The sequence below is a fragment of the Pleuronectes platessa genome, chromosome 20 (assembly GCF_947347685.1).
Source record: "Pleuronectes platessa chromosome 20, fPlePla1.1, whole genome shotgun sequence".
Taxonomy (NCBI): domain Eukaryota; kingdom Metazoa; phylum Chordata; class Actinopteri; order Pleuronectiformes; family Pleuronectidae; genus Pleuronectes; species Pleuronectes platessa.
Window position 1 is genome coordinate 13,022,271 of NC_070645.1, and position 23,257 is coordinate 13,045,527.

At 41.3% G+C, this 23,257-nt stretch overlaps 2 protein-coding genes and 1 non-coding gene across 6 annotated transcripts; 2 read left to right on the forward strand and 1 right to left on the reverse strand.

Moving 5' to 3' along the window:
- Window positions 1–6,652: 6,652 nt before the first annotated feature.
- Window positions 6,653–6,724, reverse strand: trnac-gca (transfer RNA cysteine (anticodon GCA)). Its single transcript has one exon. It is a non-coding gene; the product is annotated as a tRNA-Cys (tRNA).
- A 130-nt stretch (window positions 6,725–6,854) lies between these two features.
- Window positions 6,855–9,876, forward strand: pomp (proteasome maturation protein). Its single transcript, XM_053412365.1, has 6 exons — window positions 6,855–7,013; window positions 7,299–7,396; window positions 8,178–8,238; window positions 9,187–9,288; window positions 9,379–9,472; window positions 9,573–9,876. Exons 1-6 carry the CDS (start codon window positions 7,011–7,013, stop codon window positions 9,638–9,640), a joined length of 426 nt encoding a protein of 141 aa, XP_053268340.1. The 5' UTR covers window positions 6,855–7,010; the 3' UTR covers window positions 9,641–9,876.
- Window positions 9,877–10,986: 1,110 nt separating this feature from the next.
- On the forward strand, window positions 10,987–14,251 carry LOC128425819 (bromodomain adjacent to zinc finger domain protein 2B). 4 transcript variants are annotated; one of them, XR_008333184.1, is made up of 6 exons: window positions 10,987–11,124; window positions 12,393–12,584; window positions 12,668–12,849; window positions 13,016–13,130; window positions 13,258–13,404; window positions 14,186–14,251. XR_008333184.1 is itself a non-coding variant. In XM_053412645.1 (6 exons), exons 4-6 carry the CDS (start codon window positions 13,062–13,064, stop codon window positions 13,750–13,752), a joined length of 369 nt encoding a protein of 122 aa, XP_053268620.1. In that variant the 5' UTR covers window positions 10,987–11,124; window positions 12,393–12,584; window positions 12,668–12,849; window positions 13,016–13,061; the 3' UTR covers window positions 13,753–14,167. The 4 variants fall into 4 exon arrangements, 3 of the variants coding, with proteins under 3 accessions (XP_053268620.1, XP_053268622.1, XP_053268621.1); XM_053412645.1 differs by lacking the exon at window positions 14,186–14,251 and adding an exon at window positions 13,600–14,167; XM_053412647.1 differs by lacking the exon at window positions 14,186–14,251 and adding an exon at window positions 13,603–14,167.
- Window positions 14,252–23,257: the final 9,006 nt, after the last annotated feature.

Genomic DNA, 23,257 nt, shown 5'->3' on the forward strand with positions numbered 1-23,257 from the left:
TAAAGCCGAGAACACTTGCCATCATCATCACAAGCTTCTTTGAATAGATTTGTAGTTATTACATCTCGAAACAAACTCATTTTCCATTTGAAGAAGAAGACGGTGGAAGCATCACTATACCTCAGCAGGAACTGAGCGAGGCCGGTGCTGAACAGTGACCTCTGACTCTGGACAATGCAAACAAGCATGAGAAGAATTTTAACCCAATTAACTTTACTCATGGACAAATATTGGAACTCGCCGACAACTGCTTCACATTGGGGTCAAATCAGGCATTTTTAGGGGACTGATATCTATGAATGTGTGCAATTTTGTGCAGATCAAAATAAAAATCTGGATCTAGTGAATTTAAATATGATTACGTAACAGTGTTTTATACACTCAACTTTGCGTTATTATAGTTGGCAATGTGGTGTCTTGAATTGAGCATTTCCTATTGATAATTAATACCTGTGCAGTCTGTGCTTTGGCCGTTTGGGCTGAATAAACACAGAGTAGAAAAAACCTCCAGAGATCCCACTCGCACAAACAACAAGGAAAGAATTTACTCTGTATTCAGTTTGAATGTACCCTTATCTTCACAGTATATGTACTATTAAAACATAAGAGGCAGTATGTGTTAGGCAGTAAGTATTAGGCGTAAAGTGTAATTGAGTTGTTATTGTAATTCAGAGTTGGTATTATTGAACTCTTACAGGGACTATTCCTCTTTGTTGGTGAAGTACCACAAACATGTCATCAGACTACAGCTGCTTTTAAAACCAGACATTACCACTGATACAGCCCAGCTCATCGTAAAAGAGCGGTACACTATTTGTTTGGCTCTGGTTTCACTGGGTTACAAACTTCCACAACAACAAAAGCTCCTGTTCTCAGTATCTATGTGGTAACAACAAGATCAGGGCTAATTAACCAGCTGGAATAATGTGAGGGAGCTCTGTTTTCCTTGTTCCTCACATTCCACTGACACTGTTTGAATGCCCCCAAAAGTCCAGCATTAATGAATGAGTGGAAAGAAGAAGTGCTCAAAACAAATGAGTCAGTTTAGGCCGACATTACTATTCAACTCATGTGAAAAACAATGTTTGATCTTTTATTCAGTTGATGTTTTACGCAGAAGCGTCTGCACATGGAAACACAGCTGGGAAGAGAGAAGAATGACTGGGTTACCAGGCAGACAGACGGAAGGAGAGCTGGATGAAGCCAAAGGAGGCAGATAACAGCCAGACAGACAGATGGAGGAGGAGGAGACACAGCAGGAAGAGAGAATGAAGAAGGGAGAAGGAAAAGGTGCCGGGTTCGATCATTGATGGAGTAAAGGCAGAGAGACGATGAGAAAACACTGGTTGCCCTCAGAAAGATGCTACACCGGCAGAACCGATTATAGTCATCGTAGAGAATCTCGATATACCACATGATCCTCCTCGGCCAATCACTGTTGGCCGTCTTTTACAACGTGCATGACATCACCAGAAAGGAAGCGACCATTTCTGTGGCAGCACTTTCACTCAATCATAATAGTCCCTTGAAGGGTTTCCCATCTCAACGAACCTGTCGTCCGTTTCACATTTTCCACCTTGTGTAAAGAGATGCAGGATCCATATTTAAAGTGTGGAAATTAATTCAAATTAGGGGTTGGGGGGGTTGATGCGGAAGCTTTTTCTTCTCCATTATCTCCTCCTGTCCATCTGCTTCTGTCTTGGTTATTTTTTTCTCCTTTCTATCATTCCGTCCAACCTGCAGCCTCCTCCTCTACGATGCTACTGTGTAACCGCTCCAACTCCAGAGGCTTTGTTTCTACCTTTCACCTTTCATGATCACATCGTCCTTCTCTGTGACCTTCTCCTGCAGCCGACTCACCGTCCTCTGAGAATCAGTTTTTGCATTTGCTGCAGGTCAGTGCTGAGCAGGGTTGTCGCACATTGATCTGGCCATTTTTAATTTGTTCTCAGAGGCAGCCTGAGCCTTCATCTTGCCATGTTCTTCCATCCATCCTCTCTTTGAACTGAAGCCATCTCAAAAGCACCTCCGTCTCTTCTTTCCCTCTCAGCCTCCTCCTCACTGAACTTTTCATCCAGAGCAATTCACCTGTTCATGGTCTGTTCAGTATTTTTTGCAGCTGAGGCCAGAACTCCACCACTGACCTCAGTCGTATGATCATGTCCTCAATGAAAGCTCAAGCGCGTGGTTGTCATACTTTCACCTCATCGTTTTCTCTTTGCTTGGTCTTTCCACCGAACTCTCAAGCAACTCTATCACTGTGGGATGACAGACACCATATCCACTTCAAGCCCATGCCACATATGTGGAAGCTGTTTGGAGGATGATAAATGGTAAATGGTTTTGTATTTATATAGCGCTTTTCTAGTCTTGATGACCACTCAAAGCTCTTTACAGTACAATTTTACATTCATCCATTCACACACACATTCATACAGTGCATCTATTAGCAGCACTCTGTTGTTCTATGAGGGGCAATTCAGGGTTCAGCATCTTGCGTCTTTTCCTCTCCACTTCTGCAATATTACATTGTGATGTTGAAAAAAATGACCCAGCCAAAGATGGATGAGGACAAAAGTATTATGGATAGATGGATGGATGACCTGCTGTGGAGTAGACCCTGTAATATCTGCAAAGAGAATATTCCAACCCTCACCTTTGGTCTCAAGCTCTAGGAGGTGACAGAAAAAACAAGATTGCAGAGAGCAGCGGCTGAAATTAGTTTTCTCCCTTGCGGAGAAGGGAGCACAGAGTACAACTGCTGCTCTATCATGTCGATAGAAGACAGATGAAAGGGTCTGTCAAACCTCCTGGGTGCTTTCCACTGAAGGTTAACCTGGTGCGCCCAACCAGGAGGAGACCCGGGAGAAACACAATACTCACCTAAGGGACTACGTATCCCATATGGCCTGGGAATGTGTCAGGAGGTCTAGAATAGCACACTTGATCGACCACCTCCACGACTCGTGCCTATAAAAGTGTAAGATATGGAAGCATGGATGGTGACGTGAAAATGAGTTAAGCTTGATCAAAAATGAAATTCATTTTTTTTATTTAATTTGAAAAACTCCCATTGATGTTTGTATTAAAGCTTATAAACAATTTTCTTTTTTCAAAGTGAAAGAATTCCGACCTTTCTTCGATTGTGTGAACTCCATAAAGTGATGGTGTGCCTGAGTCATTTCCATAATGATGAGGGTTGATGGTTCCTTGTTTGGGAGAAAATCAACCTGACTCTACTGGGTCCAAGAATAATCATTATGTGAGCAAAGGAGGAAACTACACAGCGACAGAATGAGGCTAATGAGGAGGGAGGAGAAGAATCATTCACAGACACATAGACTCTGACTCTGGCACATCCAGTTGAAGTGAACGGCTGATATGAAAATGGGAATACTAGTGGCAATGGTATGGATATGACATTTGTTTCTCAGAAATACACATTCAAATCTGAAGTGACGATTTATGGATGGGTGGGTGGGTGATTGGATGGATGGATGGATGGATGGATGGGTTCAAATATCACTTCAGTTGGTGACACATAAAGAAATTCACTTTGCTCAAATTAATACGTTATATTAACACAATTAATATGAATTTAATATAATGATATTGAATCAACAGTTTTTTAATGATCACAGACTAAAGTAATTTTCCCGTACAAAACTCTCTCCGCTCTGTCTGTACCAGATGTTTGTGATCAGGCCTTCTGTTGACTTGGCGGCAAAACTCTAAGCTCTTGAATTACTAAATCAACAGATCAGAGCTAAGCTGTTTTTCTCTTAATCATATAACCCAGACAAAATCCTAAACCAGCTCCATTTTAACAAAAAACTGATCTAGAGCCCTCGTCTATGTGGCTGTGACTTTTCTCTCCTCTCTTAGCATCACACATTTTGGTGTTACACCAGGGGGACATATTTAGTAGGAGAATGAGTTGCTAAAAGATTTCTCCCTGCATGTTCCGATGATGGGAACCAGTCTGATGTAAAAACTTCTCCTTGTTAGGACTCAAAAAGATAGAGCAACCAAAAAAAGCCTAACCCCCACCACCACCAGCCCGACAAAACAAACAAGTCTGATATACGAGGGAGACCTCTGATTTGAATAAACATGAATTGAGTTATGGTACATACCCTCAGGCTCTGGTGAGGAAAATACATGGTTGGCATTTGCATATGGTTCATTCTGTCTATATTCATATCAGTAAGTTTCCTGGTTTTTAATCAAACAGGACATGCGCCTCTTTTCTCTGCAAACTATATATATCCAGCAAGAAACACAGAGGAACTGAGACATTTTTACAGAGAATGTTTAATCTTTAACTTGTAACTTTCTCCTTAAGGCTCAGTGTGTAGAATTTTAGTGACATCTAGTGGTGATGTTGCATGTTGCAGCTGAATACCCTTCAGGAATGTCTTCCTCGTTGTCTGGCTGGACTGGATTCCAATGTAACTGGGCTGATTCAGTTGTTTGGTCTTGTCAAAAGAAAATGGACTTTGGGCTGAACTGACCTAAGCTGTGTTTTACCTATGAAGATCATTTCCTTTAGTATATGAATCACTGTAACCAATCCGGGCTCTTCTTGCTGTGAGGCAACAGTGCGGACATGCCTCCCAGTTGTAATTATTTTCTTATATACAATAGAAATATTAACGATAAATATAAATTGATCAAAACAGGGGCTGCAGCCTCACACTTTCAGCCTCATAATGACAAACAGTTTTTATTTTAAGTGTGTGTGTGTGTGTGTGTGTGTGTGTGTGTGTGTGCGCGTGTGTGTCTGTGTGTGTCTGTGTGTGTGTGTGTGTGTGTGTGTGTGTGTGTGTGTGTCCTGTGCATTGTTACTGTGATCTCTGTGAGTGATGGAAAGCAGAAGGAGCTGCTTGGTAAACAGCTCCCTCCAATGGCCGACAAGCAGAACAGTTCTGTTCACCTGTTCAAGCAAAAGTACTGAGGTCCTGGTCTGGTCATTGTTATAAGTCTTACATTTTCTAAGCTTTGTACCAAAAAATTTTAAAAACATAATCTTTGTTTGCTTTTGTTTGCTTCCTGGAGGGAGGTATTAATAAGTTTCAATTGAAGTCCACCTTCAGAATAAAAGCACACTTGCTGTATGATATTCCAGTTTTAAATCACTTCTTAAAATCCTTTGCTTCGAGTCGTCTATTATAATTTAACTTTTTTTATTTATTTAATTATTTTATAGTCCCTCTACTGCTTTTATGTGATCAACTTTGTATGTGACATAGTTTTGACCACCTTAATGTTGATGGGTTGATTCCTTTCACATTCTTTCCTGCTGATAAATGTATTTCTCTTGTATTGAACTTTTGCTTTCTTGTCAAACCACTTTGTAAACTCTGTTTTTAAGGAGCTATACGAATAAAGTTTACTATTATTATTCTTTTTTTTCCGAAGTAGTAACATCAAGTGTTTTTTTTCATGAAGTATTTATTTCCATTATAAATGTTATGTCATGGGCCAGGTTAAAATTTAACAAAATGTGTATTTCTTTTTCTTTGCTGCTGCCTAACATTTAACTCCCTGTCAAAGAACAATAATTTAAATGAAACTTTGATTCAAGTCATTCAGGAAGAGAAAGAGAGAAAAAACAAAAGCATCTAATGAAATAACTGAAAAGAACAGTGGGGTTTTCTGTGGGCTGAATCCCAAACTTTATAGACACAACTGCCCAATTACATTACATTCACAGTTTGCATCCACTAATGATTGAGTTATGTTTTTCAAGTAGCTTATTATACAGTAGCTTCATGAATAATTCAGTTCCAGATTCTCGGTTGAAGACCTAGGAGGACAGAGCTTCTGAAACAAGCGCTCTGAGGCCCTGCCTGAGGACATGCAGCAGAGTGGCTTTATACTTTCCTTTAAAAGCTTAAAATGTACTTTTGTTATACCACATTCCCTGATTTTACCTATGTCTAGCTTGTATAATGTTGGGGGGTCCTGCTCAAATTTTTGTCGCATGCTTTTTATTCTATAACTGAGTTTTTATTTGTATTCATGAAGTTGTACTTGTGTCTATTTATTTGTGAGGCACTTGATAACTATGTTTTGAGCAGTGCGATGTAAATAAATTTATGATTATTACAATACAGATTGTTTTGTTGACAAAAATATTCAGACTCTTTCAGACTCTTTAATGAAATGACATTTTCCTTGAGCTGAAACTAGAATGGCTGAGGCTGACTGAGGTGATTGGACATAAAACAAATTCTCACAGCTCTATATTAAAACTAAGAAAGTCTCAGGATCATAAGATGTGACCTGTTCAAGATTCAAGATTCAAGATTTTTATTGTCAAATGCACAACAATTACATCAAGCAGTCGCTTTCAATGAAATGCTTGAGTCACAGGCTCTCTTCTAGCAATAGTCAAGTAACAACAACCCAAAAAAATAAAATAGAAATAGTATAAAATAGAATATCAACATTTAAAATAGAAAATAAAATATATATATCTAAATATATATATTTACAGATTTACAGATGAAGAGAGACATCCTATCGTATCTATCAGGATCCATCACATATCACATATTGACTAGTCTAATCACATTTTAAAGTGAATGTAGGATTATTTACATCAATTCCATCAAAAGTAGCCTATTCAGAAAATTATGTTAAAAGAAGGGGGCACCCGGATTTGAACCGGGGACCTCTTGATCTGCAGTCAAATGCTCTACCACTGAGCTATACCCCCACTTGGATGAACTCGTGGCGCTAGATCTATCTAAACTTAACACACATTCATCTTATTATATGTATGAATGTGATGTATTATAATTTGTGTTTGGGAAACTACACACACATGCGCCTTGTTAGTGAACCGTGATCCCAGTTAGGTCCCAGGAACACGGTACTACACACACACACACCCACACAAACATTAAAGCGCCATCGGCCGAGAGCGGAAGTGTCGCACTTTAAACGCGACTCAACCGGAAACCGCAGCGGATTGAACAGAAAGTGGAACAGACTGAATCACAATGGTAATGATGCTACACATATTGTACTTTTCCTATTTTCTGCCCAACCTGTGCGTGTAGCTCACACTGCTGCTGTTTTCTGTTGATGTTGTTTTCTATCTCAGTCCTCCGGCTCTTTGTCTGCGTCAGCGGAGGATGTTAGCGCTGGATTTGATTAGTCACTGCAGCTAATGCTAGTTAGCTAGCTCCGCTGGGAGTCGGTCAGACTCATGGCTTGTGTGTGTGAGGTGTTGTGTTAGTGTGTGTTTGTTTCTGTCAATCATGTCTGTCTGTGTTTTTATCTGACAGAACTCCCGAGGACTCCGATCTCAGCTGAAGGACAGTGTCCCAGTGGCAGGCCTCCATCCACAGGGACAGTATGGAATCCAGGACTCTCTTCGGAGCGGGTGAGTCTTAAACATTAATGAATTCATCTGGACATGAATAAGTTAAAATGTATACATCGAATAATGTGTAATTCATCGCAAGTTCCATCGTGGGCTGCACAGTCACGTGTCTGATTGTACTGCTGGTTAAACCGACACAGATACTTGTCAATTACATGTCTCTTTGACTTTCAGTGTGCACTAACTTTTAATCTGCTTTTGATTTATAAAGGTAATCTGTAGCAAACACACAGATCTGTATGTTTGAGTTCATGTAGAATAGGTCTGAGCAATATAAAGTACAACATAACTATGATTCCATAATAATTTGCCTCAATGGAAATATAACAGGTTCAATTGATATATATGTGTGTGTCCCTTATAAATTGCATATGCACATTTTCTGTCAAATTCCCCAATAACCACATTTACATTTTTTTAATCAGTAACAGCGTATTTGTGATGCGTTTGATTTTTATTTTATTCTGTCATGTACATTATCTTATAACAGTAATGCAAGACACGATTATTTCGGGAAAGTACAAAAAATGTGATGTTTTGAAATAGGTTATGTACTAGATGTTTGATTTGATAATAACCTCTCTATAGAAGACCTGTGCACACAATGACTAAATGGATCAGTTGAAAGTCAATGGAACAGACCTCCTATGTTAAAGGAATACAAATGTTTTTGTATCATTGTAGAGTACTATCACTAATGTTAAGTTTATCATCCCATAATATTTCTGAAGCACATCAAACCTACATGGTACCTGATGTTTGTTCTCCTGTGTCTGAGCAGATTTACCAGCGTAAAGAATGAGCTCCTGCCCAGCCACCCACTGGAGCTGTCCGAAAAGAATGTGAGTCATTCTGAGCCGTGAGAAATGAATGAATGAATCAATGAGCCAAATGTTTTCACTCATTCTGCCTGATCAGAACTCTGATGGTGACTTTGATGCACAAACTGGGACCAAAATGTTAATGTCTGTAAGTGCAGTGAGGTCAGTGACATGCTCACCTTCTACCTGCCCAAGCTGCTCTGAACTTCTACCACCCCTGGAGATTCTGGGCTTTTAATAGTAATGACAATGGTAAGAGTAGCATCCATTTAGTTCAAGAGTCCATTAAACACTATGAAATATGTCTTCATAGTACTGTAATCAGGGATTTTTTCCATACCAGCAACATGCAGGCCTCTGATTCAGCAGTCCTTAAACTATAAAGTGCTGTACTGCCACTCACAAGTACTGCTTTTTTTGAGAGATAAAGAATACGTGAGTTTCTGGGCTGTAATGTTAGCCAGAGTGGAAGTACACTATATGGACAAATATTGGGACATACCTCTTAATCATTGAATTCAGGTGTTTCATTCAGTCCCATTGCCCCAAGTGTATAGAATCAAGCACCTAGCCATGCAGTGTGCCTTTACAAACATTTCCGAAAGAATGGCTCGTTTTAAAGAGCTCAGTGAATTCGACGCTCTGCTGACTCAATAACTGCTAACATCTGCACACAAACTGTGGGCCCGGAGCTTGATGAGCTTCATGGTTTCCATGGCCGAGTAGCGGCGTGGACGCTTTACCTGACGAGCACATGCTGCTGCAATATATGTAAGCTGCTCAGTTGTTTCTAAACTCAAGCAAAAGCCATCTATATCAAGAAAACATGTGTATTAATTTACGTGTCTTTTCACAGATACAACACAGGTTCCTGAAATTGCCAATCAGTACCCCAGCCCTCAGTGAACCTAATGTAAGGATATTAATGGGGTGGATGGTTGCTGAAAGCTGTGTTTCTGTTGTGTGCAGTTTCAGCTGAACCAGGACAAGATGAATTTCTCGACTCTGAGAAACATCCAGGGTCTTCATGCTCCACTCAAACTGCAGATGGAGTACAGGGCAGCCAGACAGGTACTGCTTTTTACTCCTCTTCCTGCTCTTGTGTTTATTCATCAAGCCTGGCCCTATGTCCTCATGTGTCCCCTTCTTTCCTAATTCCAGATCCAGCGCCTGCCGTTCTTACAGAGCTCAAACCTGGCTCTAGATACGCTGCGAGGCAGCGACGAGTCCATCGGCTTCGAGGACATCCTCAACGGTCAGAACCTCATCATGTCTGCACTGTCCCTGACCACAGTGATGTCTGTGAGGGTGTATTCTAACCTTTACCCTGTTTTTGTTTGTCTGTCACCTTTCAGATCCAGCCCAGAGTGAAATGATGGGAGAACCTCACATGATGGTGGAATACAAACTGGGAATGTTGTGAAAAAGAAAAGACACACATATCCATACATGTAGTTCATTATTTGTTTTATTGGTTCATAAACAACAAGTCATCAACTCAGGCTCTGTGGAACTGTCGGCATCTGGGAAGGACGGGATAAATGAGGGTGGGGGCGGGGTGGGGGCATATATCTGAAGATTTTCCTGATCAGACACATTCAGTGCTGCTTTTGTATGATTCCAACCTGACAGTTATTTCTAATAAACTTCATAACTCTTCCTCTCGCTTTGGTCTCTTTTGGCAAATGATTTAAGTGTTGTGGTGGAACTCGTTGGGGCTCAGACCATATTCTTTGTCTTTTAAAGGGGTAGCTCACCCAGAAATGAAAATGCACATTATTTACACACCCCTATGCAGATGGAGGGGTGGGTGAAGAGTTTGTGTCCACAAACAACTTTAGTTGGAGTCTCAGGGGGAAACAGTAGCCGTCGAATCCAACACAATTGAAGGCATTAGAGACTTATCTTCAGATGTAATAAAAAAAACTGAAAAAACATCACCTGCTTTTCGACTCAAAACGAGGTCATTCACTTGTGTATTAAGTGTAAAAAGTGGCCAAACTGGCGGACAAGAAACTGAACAACGAAGGTTAAAGGCCTATTCTGAACCTTCACTTCTCAAATCTTCATAGCCACTCCTAGAACCCTAGAAATGTAAAATCTTAATGCCAATCCTATAATTATGAAATCCTAAATACAAATCCTATTATTTGTGGAATTCTTTCTATTGTTTAATTTCCTTATTTAGCAGATGACCAGTGTTTTTTAACATAACGGAGTGACTATCTTTGAATTTCACAAGTGCACCAGGATTGTATTCGTCTCAAACTTTTCTTTTTCATCCGCTGGAAACTTTTTTTTGAGGTGAAACCTCAGTGAATTCCAAGCAAATTTCTCTCAGCTTTGAGCTTCCATGGAGGAGGAGATTTCCCAGCTTACGTTGGCTACACAGAGGTTGTCCACACAACCTGACAAGAAGGAGCGGCTGGTCCTGGGCGGCCTCACTTCTCGATCCTCCACTTACCAAGTGCAGTCCCTCATTGGGAAGGGGGCAGTGTTCGAATTACGTGGGAGCCAGAGGGAGCCGAGCTCCCAGAGAGTGAGGACTAGCTCCCATGAAAGCAACAAAGTCAAAAATCTGAGGGGGTCTCTCATATCTGAAGGTGTCTGCCATATCTAAAGTGTATAGATGCTAATTAAATAACTGTTGATAAAGCAAGGGGATATGGTTGGGCATCATATGTGTACAAAGTTTCAGTAATAAGTTAAAAAGGTAAAATAGGTAGAGTTGGTGGTAATGACCTTCACACAAGAATAGTGACTCCCTATTGGTTGAGAGGCGGGATCTAAACAAACACACGGTAGAGCACAGAGAGAAAAAGAGATGAGAAAGGAGACCGACTGAGTTGAACTAACAGTGAAGTAAAAGAGGGAAATTAATAAGGATACTACAGCAGTATTAAGAAGGTGACGCCACTTTAAGTTTTGTACCTAAGAGTTTTTTGTTTTCATTCAGCTCGCGAAAGGGCACAGTTGGAGCTACGCCCTTGAATAGTGCCGCTAGCTACCGGGAACGCTAGCGGTTCCATTCAGCCACGTGGGACGACCAGTTGGCCAGGAACGATTGCCGGTTAGCTACGTGTGGATGCTAGCGGACCTACTGAAGGCAATATTATCGGTGCACGCGCCACAAACGTGGTGGTCGTGAGTAGCCCTTATACGGCGCCAAAGAACCCAGTTAACAGGCCTGCAACGGGGGGTTGAACTGATCGTTTTATTTGTGCCTTTCCAGTAACAGGTGACTGTCATTTCATGTGAACACAAAGTTTATGTTATACCAGGGAGAGTTTTGTGACAGTTACTATTCTGTGTGGCCTATTATTAGCTCCCATATTGATGATTCAGTTTTAAATGTGAAGTGCTGTTTTATGCAGTTAATTGATAAGGGAGATTGCTATTGTCATTATTGGCCTAGTGCCCATATCCATTGAGTTTGTTATACAGGGACTAAATATAGTTTAAATAGCCTAAACATAACTACATCTTATTTCCGGTAGCGAATCATTATTATTTCAACTACATGACTGCTTTGGTTAAATAAATTATTTGTAAATAGTTGACAATGTGTTATGGACTCCTCATTTCCATGAGTAGACATTATTCAGGTGGTTTAAAGTGAACTCGGGTAAAAGCCGAGTCTTAACAGGGAATTGACTACAGGGCTACATATATATGGACTATTACAATCAATAATATATTGAAATTGATTTAAATAAATCAATTTCTGTACAAAAATGTGTCTGTCTGTTGTGTGCGTGTGTCAAGTTCTATACAGCCTATGCCTACCGTGCGCCAAAGCGCTGCTCGTGCCTAGGCTATTTCATTGTTTAGCCTTGGTAGGCTATGTGCGTGGTGCGCCAACTTTTTTATGAGATAGAGACCCCCTTAGAGACAAAAAGATAATTCGAACCCTGGAAGGGGGCCTTTAGCCAAGTTGCCAAATGCTTGAGAATGTAGGACATGAAGATAGTCGCCATAAAGATGATAATGAAGCAAGACTTTTATGAGAGACAGACAAACAGAGAGGTATGGTTATGCTGATACTGTTTTAAAAATGCTAAAGTGGTACCATTTTATGTGATTTAATCTTTGTAGCTTCCACCAATATATTTTTTGAGAAACAATCAGTATTTGGAAAAGTACATGAAGATATTGGCTGTCTCATCTATATTCAGGTGGATGCTCTGAAAAGCCTGAAATCTCTGGACCCAGACAAGTGCAGCTTTGTCCGATGGTACGAGGATTTCACGGACAAAGACCATGTCTGCCTGGTGTTTGAGTACCTGGACAAAAGCCTGAATGATTTCATAAAGGAAAGAAGTCTCCAACCTATCCTATTGATGGAGATCAGACCGATTGTCCAGCAGGTAAAGCATCTCACACTGCTCTTCTTACAGCACGACTGAAAGAAACAACCATCTAAATTAACGGCTTTAAAAAATATTTTCAGCTAGCCACCGCTCTCTATCACTTGAAGGCTGCTGGGATGATACATGCAGACCTCAAGCCGGAAAATGTGATGCTGGTCAACCATCTACGGGAGCCCTTTAGAGTCCAAATTATAGACTTTGGCCTGGCCTGTAACATCTCAGCTGCTAGGACGGGCTCATGTATTCAGAGCCTTTTTTTCTGGTGAGTAACTGGAACCATATTTGTTCTCCTGGTATATAGACAGCTCCTCCTCAAGTGTTCACGCAAATCACCAATCTCTTTTAAAGGAGTTTTAACTGAGGAATAAGAATGTCTGTCCAAACGGTTGAAATCACTTTAATGGTTAATGATGTTTGTCCTCCATCAGATCTCCAGAGATCATTTTGGGGTATCCATTCACAGAGGCCATAGACATGTGGCTGTTGCTCTGTATTCAGCAGCTGAAGAAATCCATCGACTGGGACCGCCCCGTCAAGAAGGTGGTTAGTGATTCCTCTTTTCTCTCGCTATGAAATATTTGTTTTTATTACACGGTCTGCATCTTCCTTTATCGATGCACGTTGTCTCTGATTGAATTTGTAACTGCTGATGTTTTCTTTTTGTTTCCAGCACTGCCTGCGTTGTCGAAAGGGGGATAATGAAGAACTGCTCATACTTTGTCACGGCTGTGATGAAGGCTGCCACACCTACTGCCACAGGCCTAAGATCCCCACAGTTCCTGACGGCAAATGGTTCTGTCACATTTGTCTAGCCAAGGTAAACCTGAGACTCTTTTCTCTTTCACTTAATACAATCTCCTAGTCCACAAGCAGTGCAGATCAACGAGCCGCAATCTGTTCAACTGTCCAATGATATCTTCATTGTTTCACATGTCCACATCCATTTAATAAATCTGCACGGTATATGTTGCGCGTGGCTCCTCACCAGTTGTTTTTATGTCCCGTCTTTCAGCAGAGCGCTCAGTTCCTCCGGAGCAGGAAGCAACAGAACCGAACATTGGGGGGAGGGAAGCGAGGCAGGGACAAGCTTGACAGCCGTGGGTTCTGTGCCAAAAAAGCCAAACTGGCCAAAGACGAAAGAGATTGGCTGGAAATGTGCCTGTAGGTATGAACGCATTCTCACTGCGTGGATAGAAAACCGCATTTATTTCCTCTCACTGTTATAAGCGCAAACATTGGGGGAGTGTGACGAGACCAAAGGAGGAACCCATTAGATTTAGTTGTGGATTTTTTACTTTAACATTGCAAGAGAGGATGTTTCGCAACATTTTTGCTAATTTCTCAGAGAATGATTTATGGATCTTCGTGAAAAAAACGGGACTGGTATTTATGTGCGTGTGCAGATCCAAATAAAAATCCAGATGTAAAGAATCTAACTGTGGTTTTGTCAGGGGAGTGTTGTTGGTCATCTAGTTAGATGAGCTTTGATGACATGTCCAATCATCCTTGTTCACTGTAAAAATCTCTTTCAAACTTTTTCACAAATATCTGAATCTATATTAAAAGCTCAGCTTTGGCGACTGCTCATTTTCCTCCAGAGTTCTGCTGGCTGAGCTGGAGGCTCTTCAGGACGTGCGGCCCTTTCTCACTCCAGTCAACCTCAACCTTCTTTTGCATCATCCCACTAACAAACAAAAAAAACAACGAAACAGACCCAGATGAAAAAAATAACATCCTTCACGGAGGTAATAGAAAAATTCAAATAAACTTGTGTTTTGTAGGTTCGGGTATCCAGAATAAAATACACCTCAATATATAAATGTGCAAAGCCAACATGTAAAAGAACAGTTTTATTTTATTCTTTGATAAACGGAACAAAAATATATTTTTACATACCAGTACATTACAGCAATGACAAGCTCTTTTAGAAATGTACATGTCAGGTATGTTTATGTGTTATAACAAAAAATTATACACACATTTATAGCTATAAAATGAAATCCCATGTGGCGATCCATGGCCACATTTTGTTTGAAGTATTTAAATAAAGGAAGATTATCACTTATTCCTTAATTTGAACTAAAGAGAAAGACATGTTACAGGTTTTTCCCTTTCTTATCTGGAAATTTACGCCGATGATGGTGTCCACCTCCTCGTTTCAATATATATTTTCCGCATAAGATGCCCTATTAATAACTAATCCATGTCCCAAATAGACTTCATTAGCTCATAGCTACATAAATCCAAATTGTCTAGCAACTCTAGTGTGCATGTTTAACACAAACAAACTTAATCAAGAGGAGACTTCTAACTTAACTGGCTGAGTTACTGTCTATCAAGTTTAGTTTTTTAGTTAAGTTCATATCTGTATAGATGCTGCTCCTGGTTGTGACTGTATAATTTTTGGAGGAGCAGAGCTTTATATCTAAATATTTGCTCCTTTGCTCCTGGTTGTGACTGTATAATGTTTGGAGGAGCAGAGTTTTATATATGAATAGTTGCTCCTCTGCTCCTGGTTGTGACTGTATAATGTTTGGAGGAGCAGAGCTTTATATCTGAATTGTTGCTGCTCCTCTGCTCCTGGTAAAAAAACATGAAACTTGTGTCAGGTAGTAAAAGGCTAGTCAAGGCCGGCAGTGAGGGAGGGGAGAGAAGAAACGTAGAGGTTCTGTAACTCACTGTAGCAATCAATTGAAATCTCACCACCTTCGGACCAACCGATGGACGCCGGGTTCTGGTATTTATCGAGCAGCTCAGATAAAAGTGTATAGGTCAGGGTGTTGGGTCAAGGGGGGAGATCGCAAAGCAAATATACTTGTACTTGATAACATCTAGTACTATTTGAAGCATCCACTTCTGTCTGTATCGGTTTTTAAAACTGTTATTCACCACTGATTATGATTCGAGTGCAGCAGCAAAGGATTCTGGGATGTTTAGACGAAACAGGAAGTACGTTGGTAGAGAACCCGGGATGGATTAAAGGCGAACATTACATATTTAATGTTTTTTTCGGACGCTCTTGGTCACTGGTCAGACTTCACTCTCTGAGAAACTCGTTGTGTGTGAGACGGTTTTGGAAAAATGTGTGAGTCAAAGATGAAATGCAGGTCAAGAGAGAAATCCGCGTTCATCCACATTTAGACCCAGAAACCCCATACGCTGGACACTGGACAATACCGCCCCACAATGCTCTGCGGCAGTACCTTTTAAACTGTTGTGTATAAAGTGTAAACCTTTTTTTCAATTATTTTTTATTTTATCAGAGACAGAATCTAAAACATCCACCATATCGACACATAGACTACATTAGAACGGATAGAGGTTCTTTGAGCCTGTTAGGATATGAAATGATGAATAAATGAAATAAAATAAGTGAAAATACAGTTTGGTTTCAATGTATACAACCAGATGAATATCTGTCTTCAGAAGGTATTTTGTCTTCTTACCTCACCATAGACTATTTAAAATATATTACCCATCATGCACCTATGCGTGTGTCAAGCTCGCAGGTGCTGCATGAAACCTGATGAAAATGTGATCTGGTAAATCATGCCTCCTGCTTTTGCATCAGTTTGACTGTGTGTGTGAATGTGACTTGTACTGTAGACCAGAAAAGTTCGCTATAAAAACCTACAGTCCATTTACTCTCTGTGTCTCTTTGTCTCCATATCGCTGTCTCTGTGTCTCTTTGGCTGTTTGTCTCTATATCTGTCTCTTTATGGCCTTTTCGTCCCCGTGTCTGTCTCTTAACAGTCGTTCTCTCCATATCCCTTTGTCTTAGCTGGAGAACCAGTCTTCTTCTTTGCTCACTGAGGCTTGGATTAAACGTGGATGTGGTCATCGTTGTTCAGGTCCACACTTCAACCACAAGATGGCAGTGTCAGTCCACTCTGGGACATTTAAATTAGTGATCCACCAGATTACCAGGGCCTGCTCTGTAGAGTCCACTCTCAGCTCCTGGAGGGGGGGGGGGGCCTGATGTCTCTTTTCGTACATGACGGGAAAGCAGCTTAGCCCAAGGCCGTTAAAGACTCATGATGCCATCTTTTGACAATAGATAACTCCCCCTGTAGGTCAGCTCAGGGCAGCTGCTGATCATAATGCATACTAATACAAACACAACATCCCCCAGTGACCTGTACACTCACGTTACACGGAGGGAAACGGAGCAAATCCAGTGCCTCTAAGTACACAACAGGCAAAATGCTGCAGCTCAAAGCAATGCATTGGACTAATCTGTTTATGTATGCATCGTGTTGGTAGGAATGAAGAGAAAACAGGAAAATAACATTAAAAACAAAGTCGTAAAGCTGAGAAGTCATCAACACCAGTTTGTTTTCCACACTGAAAACAGTAAAAAAGTCATATGTGCTCTTATTTCTGAGCTGGAATGGTGTTCAGGGAGCGCATACCACCACCAAGGCTCAACTTCTCCTTAGGAAACCAAATTTAATTTCTCTAATTAGGGCCAGAGCACCGGCAGACAGTGAGGCCTTATTGTAATTGTAAGGATTATTATGATTATTATTCAGGCAAATAAGTTGGCTTTTTGAGGGCTTTGAATTTCCAATGGGCGTGGCAAAAGGGCGCGCCCACAGTGGCAAAATGGCTCAATTATTTTTGCTTCCGGGTGGGCTAACAGCAAAACAACAACAAAAACAACCTTAAGGCCAACAACCTTCCTGGAATGAAAACAAAAGAACAGACTGGATTTATTCTTTATTTCAACTTTCAGCTTCTTCAAACATTACATTTCTATTGCTTTATCCATATATCAGAGATTTAAATGTAGACATGTATAAGAAACACATGTGATGAAAGCTGCAGAACAAACCCTCAGAGGGACTCGATCAGGACACTCTCCAATGAAACTGCTAGTTCAGATCATGAAAATCAAAAAAGAACAGAAAACTTGCCTGTTCATTAATATGTAAATACAATGAGGACGAGTGGATTCACACTTTACAGAGATGAGCCGTGATAAAAACCTTGATCATTTCATCAGTAAAGTCTTTTCAGTGACTCTTGTTCAGTGATTTCATGGACACACAATCAGTTTGTTTCATCTCCACCTCCACTGGTCCTTATACTCACACACCTGTGAAGGGAGGATACAAAGACATATCCTGACTGGGAGGAGCTGGTTGTTTTTGAGGAAGAAGTTGTTGGTTTTGGGTGAATGTGGTCTGGACCCTGTGATGGAGAGTCATGGTGTCAGAGACGCTGTTGAAGGACAGAACACCTGCACTGTGATCCAGGTACACTCCTACTCTGGAGGACTGTGGATCTGACACTGGAGTCTTGATGCTGTTGTTATAAAAAGTTATATCTGTTTACATGAAAAGACAACATCAACATCCAAGATTTATCATTGAAATCAAATTTTAATTCATCTGAGTTGCCTGCTCTGCTGATATTATTGTAAGTGACTGCTACACCAAATGCTGAATCTGCACCAAAAGTGGCCCATTCCACCTCCTTCAACCAAGTCTTAATCGTAAACAAATTTTGTGTGTGATTTTGCTTTCTAGAAAGACAAACAATGACGAGCAAATATCCATTCACAGATGAAAACACAACATTGTTGATGGAGGTAATAGATAAACAATAATTTGTAACAAATAAAACCTACAAATAAAAGTTTTATGAAGGGATTCAACAGGAACAAGATAATTACGCTGTCTAAGTTTGATGAGGTGAATCCCATAATATGGGGGTTCTGGCAGCAATGGCATTTTCAACTGAATAATTTTTTTTATCTCATATCACATCCTTTCCATCATGATTCTGCCCCTGTCATGAACTTCTGGAGAGACTCTCATGGATCATTTTAAAAGACCTTAGATTCTTTTTGGGGATTTGTATTGAATTAATTGTAATCTTCTTGTGTTTGGACTTTGGTTTTGTATATTTGGTTGTTTGGAATTGTTTTGTATTAATATCTCAGTTGTTTGCACTTTGACATCATTATTTCCTGTTTCACTTTCCTTGTGTGTGCGTGTGTGTGTGTGTGTGTGTGTGTGTGTGTGTGTGTGTGTGTGTGTGTTTGTGTGTGTGTGTGTGTCTTTCTTTACTTCCTGTCTTCGTCTCATTTTGCCGCTCCTGTGATTTTCTGCACTTGAGTTCATCTACTCCGCACCTTTATGAAGTCGCTGCTCCTCAGTCTCCTCATTCAGTTTGTCTGTTAACAGCCGGGTTTTTCCTTGTGCTTCACTTTTGCTGGATTCTTCCCCATTTGCTGTAGTTTTTTTTTACTTCTGACCTTTGAGCAGATTTCAATCACTGCAAGTAGGACGTTATCCAGTTCTGCTTTAAATGAGAAGAAGTTAGTAGCTCTGGACATTTTCCAAAACTTTTTCCTGTCTGGGCCGAATGTCTGAGGCCTCTCACGTGAGAGTGCAGCCATAAATTGTCCAGAAAATGCACAGAGAGTGAGTGGACATGTCGCTGGTGGTTCTAATAAACAGAGGGCGGGTACAGGAAGTGTTTGAAATATTTATCTGGTGAACCCTTGAACTTTCCTCATGCAGGAGGCAGCTTCACCTGAAATCACATATCAGTTCTAGCTCTGGGACTCGGTGTCGCCCCCCCTCTGCTACTCATCTGTTAGCTCAGATGCACCGATCCTGTGAAACGATAACAGAACCACCGTGGGATTCTTCAACCTCAGCCTTTCTTTCACTCTGTGTCTCAGTTTTTGGTCTCCAGCGCCAGCAGACACATAACATGCGCTTTAATTCCCACTCCAGACTCCAGGTCCTTGAGCGCTCGCAGACCCCGTGAGGATGTCACGCGTTAGACAGGACACAGACGCTTCTCGCTGAAGTGCTCCCTAGCGTGGTAATTGCTCCACAAATCACAATGACTGCCGGGAGGAGAGGGGGGGGGGGGGACTCTCACCTCCACTCAGTGATGAGAGGGGGTTGCCATGGTCACATGCACTTCAACTTGCCGAGAAGGAGATTAGTCCTAATTAATGCTCATGATCAGCCATGTGTTTCACTTGAATGAACACCGCTTCAAACACCGTCTTTTCCTCCATCACAACATGTCAATGGCCTCCTCCTACTGTACGCTAAATGATTTCCTAACAGTGGAGTTTATTTCTATTTAAATCCGTGGTTAAGACTCGCGCCTCCTTCTTTTATTTAACTCGACAGGCCTCCACTGTCTCACTCTGACAACTTCCCATGCAGAGCGTCTCTCCTGGCCTTGAACCCACGTCCTCCGCGCCGCCGTCTTTAAATAGCTGCTGATTGGAGCACTCAAATAGCTGCGTTCCTGCTGAGCGTTGGTGGGTGGTAGATGCTATTCATCACATCGGTTCCCTCAGCCTCTTTATTGACGCTGTGCGCCTCAGCAGCACCCACTGACAACAACACTGGAGGCTCCGCTCCTCGGCTCTCAGGCAGTTTGATTACATAAAAGGCTGCTGGAGGTTTTGACCATTTTGAAGCAGTTAAACCCCAACGAGCCGAAAAACACGGGTCAAAAGGGCAAATGCTTGGAAATGAGACAGAATGATATAAGCAGTCAAAACAGAAAACGTCTCCTCGGCTTGTTGTTGGTGCTAATCTCTCCCTCCGTCTCTCTCCTCATCCCTGCTTCTCAGTGGGTGGTGGATGTCTCTCCATCAATCATGGTGCAGTATCTAAGTCTGAGCCTGCACCCACACCAGGGACATGAACAGCCCCCCTCCAGCTCTTATCTAAGGTTTCCACTTTATCTTCTGCCCACTGCTGAACAACTATCAGACCAATCACAGGCTTTCATATAGAAAGAGGCAGATTTGATAGGACGCGGCTGTGGCCTGTTCTTTAGCAAGTGAGGTGATGCTGATGTGGAGACGCCTGTTAAAATTCTCTATGGTGACAATATCAAATGAATTGGATGGAATATTTTCTGAAGCTACGTCACATTTTCTGATTCTCTGCTTGTTCGTAGGTCTGTTCTGCGACTGTTGATGAAGTTGGAAGTTGTCAGTGACAACATTCTCATAGTCACCAATATTATGTTTATTGACCTTATTTAGAAAAGGACATTGTCAATTCAAGGTAAACGATGATTTACAGCGTTTTTGTTTGTAATGTGTTTGGCATTCTGACCACGTATAAGTACAGGATGATACTAAACATGTTTAAACAATAGGCTGCTTATAAAGAGGGATGAGATAAAAGCTCCAGCTGAAGTGAAGCCAAAACATCTTGATCGCCCCCTGGTGGCTGACTGCAGTATAGGTCATGAACTCCACCCCCTCCATTGTTGCAGATGGGACATGGACTGAACTAAAAGAATCAAAGTGTGCACCAAATCATTTTCTTCTCCAAGTGCTTGTGCTTTTTCTTTAGGTTTTAGCTATTTGATGCTTTGAATACAGGGTGAAATGTCATGATAGCAGAGACTGGTTGTGTATTGACTTTGAAACCACGGCTCCGCTCCACGATCAATACTGTTCAGTGCAAGATGGTGCCACCCAGAATATTTTGGAGGCCTGTGGATGGACGACATATATTTATCTTTATTTGAAGTCTGTGATCCAGACATATTTGCAAAACTCCCCCTTTTCCATCTGTTATCGATGTCTGAGTGATGCTGTGAGATGTGTGAACGTTCAGAGGTAACATTTATAAAACAGTTTATTTCAAGTTTGACAGAAAAATACAAAAATAACAAAGCAGCTTACTTTTTAATAGGAGATACCACATTCCTGCATTCTGCAGTATCAGCATTCTTTGGACATTATATGGGTTATATGCTTTGTACTCAGTAAACTCATGAACTTCGCTGCTTCTTCTATTATTATTATTATTATTATTGTTATTATTGTCATCTCGGTCAAATGGAAGCCAAACCCTTTTCAGCAGTGCTGTAAAGTCTCCTTCATTCATCATGACAGATATTGCTCTGCTGCACTTAGCTGACTCTCATAACTGGAAAAGGTGACACGTGGATTTGTCCTTCAAATAAAACATATTCAGAGAGATTCATTTGGAGCAGCAGCAACCCTGTGACTCATGTGCTTCTGGTATAAAACACAGTTCAGAGATGAGTAACCCAACATAATTCCTCCCTGACACTGGGGGAGGCTCCTGTTCTCATCAAGAGTTGCCTCTTTAATGAGATGGAAAAGAGAGCCGCTCCGGCTAATGCGATGCGCTGATCCATCTTTATCAAGCACAACATCGCAAAGCCACGGCAGCATCCTCCGCAGCTGAACCGCCGCCAATAAAACCAATCAGAGCGTGGAGAGACCCCCCTGCGGCCACCGAAAGATGGTGGGAGGAGGAGAGAAGACAGGAGGGAGAAAGAGAGAGGGAGCAGGATCATACAAAGAGAGGAGGAGGAAGAAGAAGAACCCTCCATGATGCCTCTCAAGGACACAGGAGGAAGTCCTCCAAGGCACAGAAACTTGTCTTTACTGTCGCTCTCACATAAACGCACACTACGCATACTATTAAAAACATGGAGGGAGGAGTGATCCTGAATTCATTAAAAACATCTGTTGATTTATGTAAAGAAGAACGACAGGGCAGCTTGATCGCTGCCTATAGCTCCCGCCCCCTCCATGTAAATGGATGGGACATGGGAAAAACTTAAGATCCCTTCTTTAACCTTCTGCTTATACTCATAACATGAGTCACCTCCAACTGTTCATATCCTTTATATTAATATGATTATGTAATTCCCCTGCTCAGCTGTCAATCAGATACTGTATATTTACTGCTCAGTTAATCAACCGACTATATTTACCTACTCAGTTCAGATAAATATGCAAATCAAGGAGGTGCACATTCATTAAAATTAAACTGTTCTTATTTTTGAGTTGTAAAGACTGTAGATAAAGGTGGATGATATCACAGCTTCCAAATGTGAAGCCAAATCCTCCCGATCGCCACTAGAATAGGTTGAACCCCCCCCCCCCCCCCCCCCCCCACACACACCTCCTCCATGTTAGTGGATGGTACATGGACAAAACTAAAAAGTCAAAGTACACATCTAATCCATTTTACTCAAAGATGGTTTCTGTCATTTTAGGGAATGTTCCCATCACACAGACTTATGTCTAATTAGTATTTTTTTCAATTAGTTTGGTTTTAATTAGTTATTTGATGCCATAGAAATGGGGTGAAAAGTCCTGATTGACAGCTGAAACTGTCCATATATTAATAGACACTCACTCCTAATTACGTCACAAGCGTTATGGTGTCACAATACTGGCTCCCATTGGATATTTTGGCCTCATTTTTAAAGACCGGAAAGAGGTGGAGACGTGTCGGCCATCTTTACTTTCAGTCAAAGCTCAGAATCAATGTGATGCTTCACTCAAACAAACAGAGACACGCGTTCCTCTGAGGGTCTGTTTGTCTCTGGGCAGAAATGCAGTCTGAAGGTTGGCACATTTTCATTAACCAGGCTGAATTACTTTAAAAACCTCATCTAGAAAAAAGCAGCTGCCGTGACAAGTGTGGCCGACGTCTCGACCGGCGGGACCGTTGACATCGACCGGTCCCTCGGTTCTGTGGGTAATTAATGAACCTCTTGTGACTTGTGGAAGGAGTTTCTCACGGTGCAGATGCACAGCGAGGGTTTAATGATTTGTCCGTCCCGTTTGAATCAATGCTTCCTCTGCATCCCTCTCCTTCCTCCTCACGGGTACAGGTTCTGAGGCC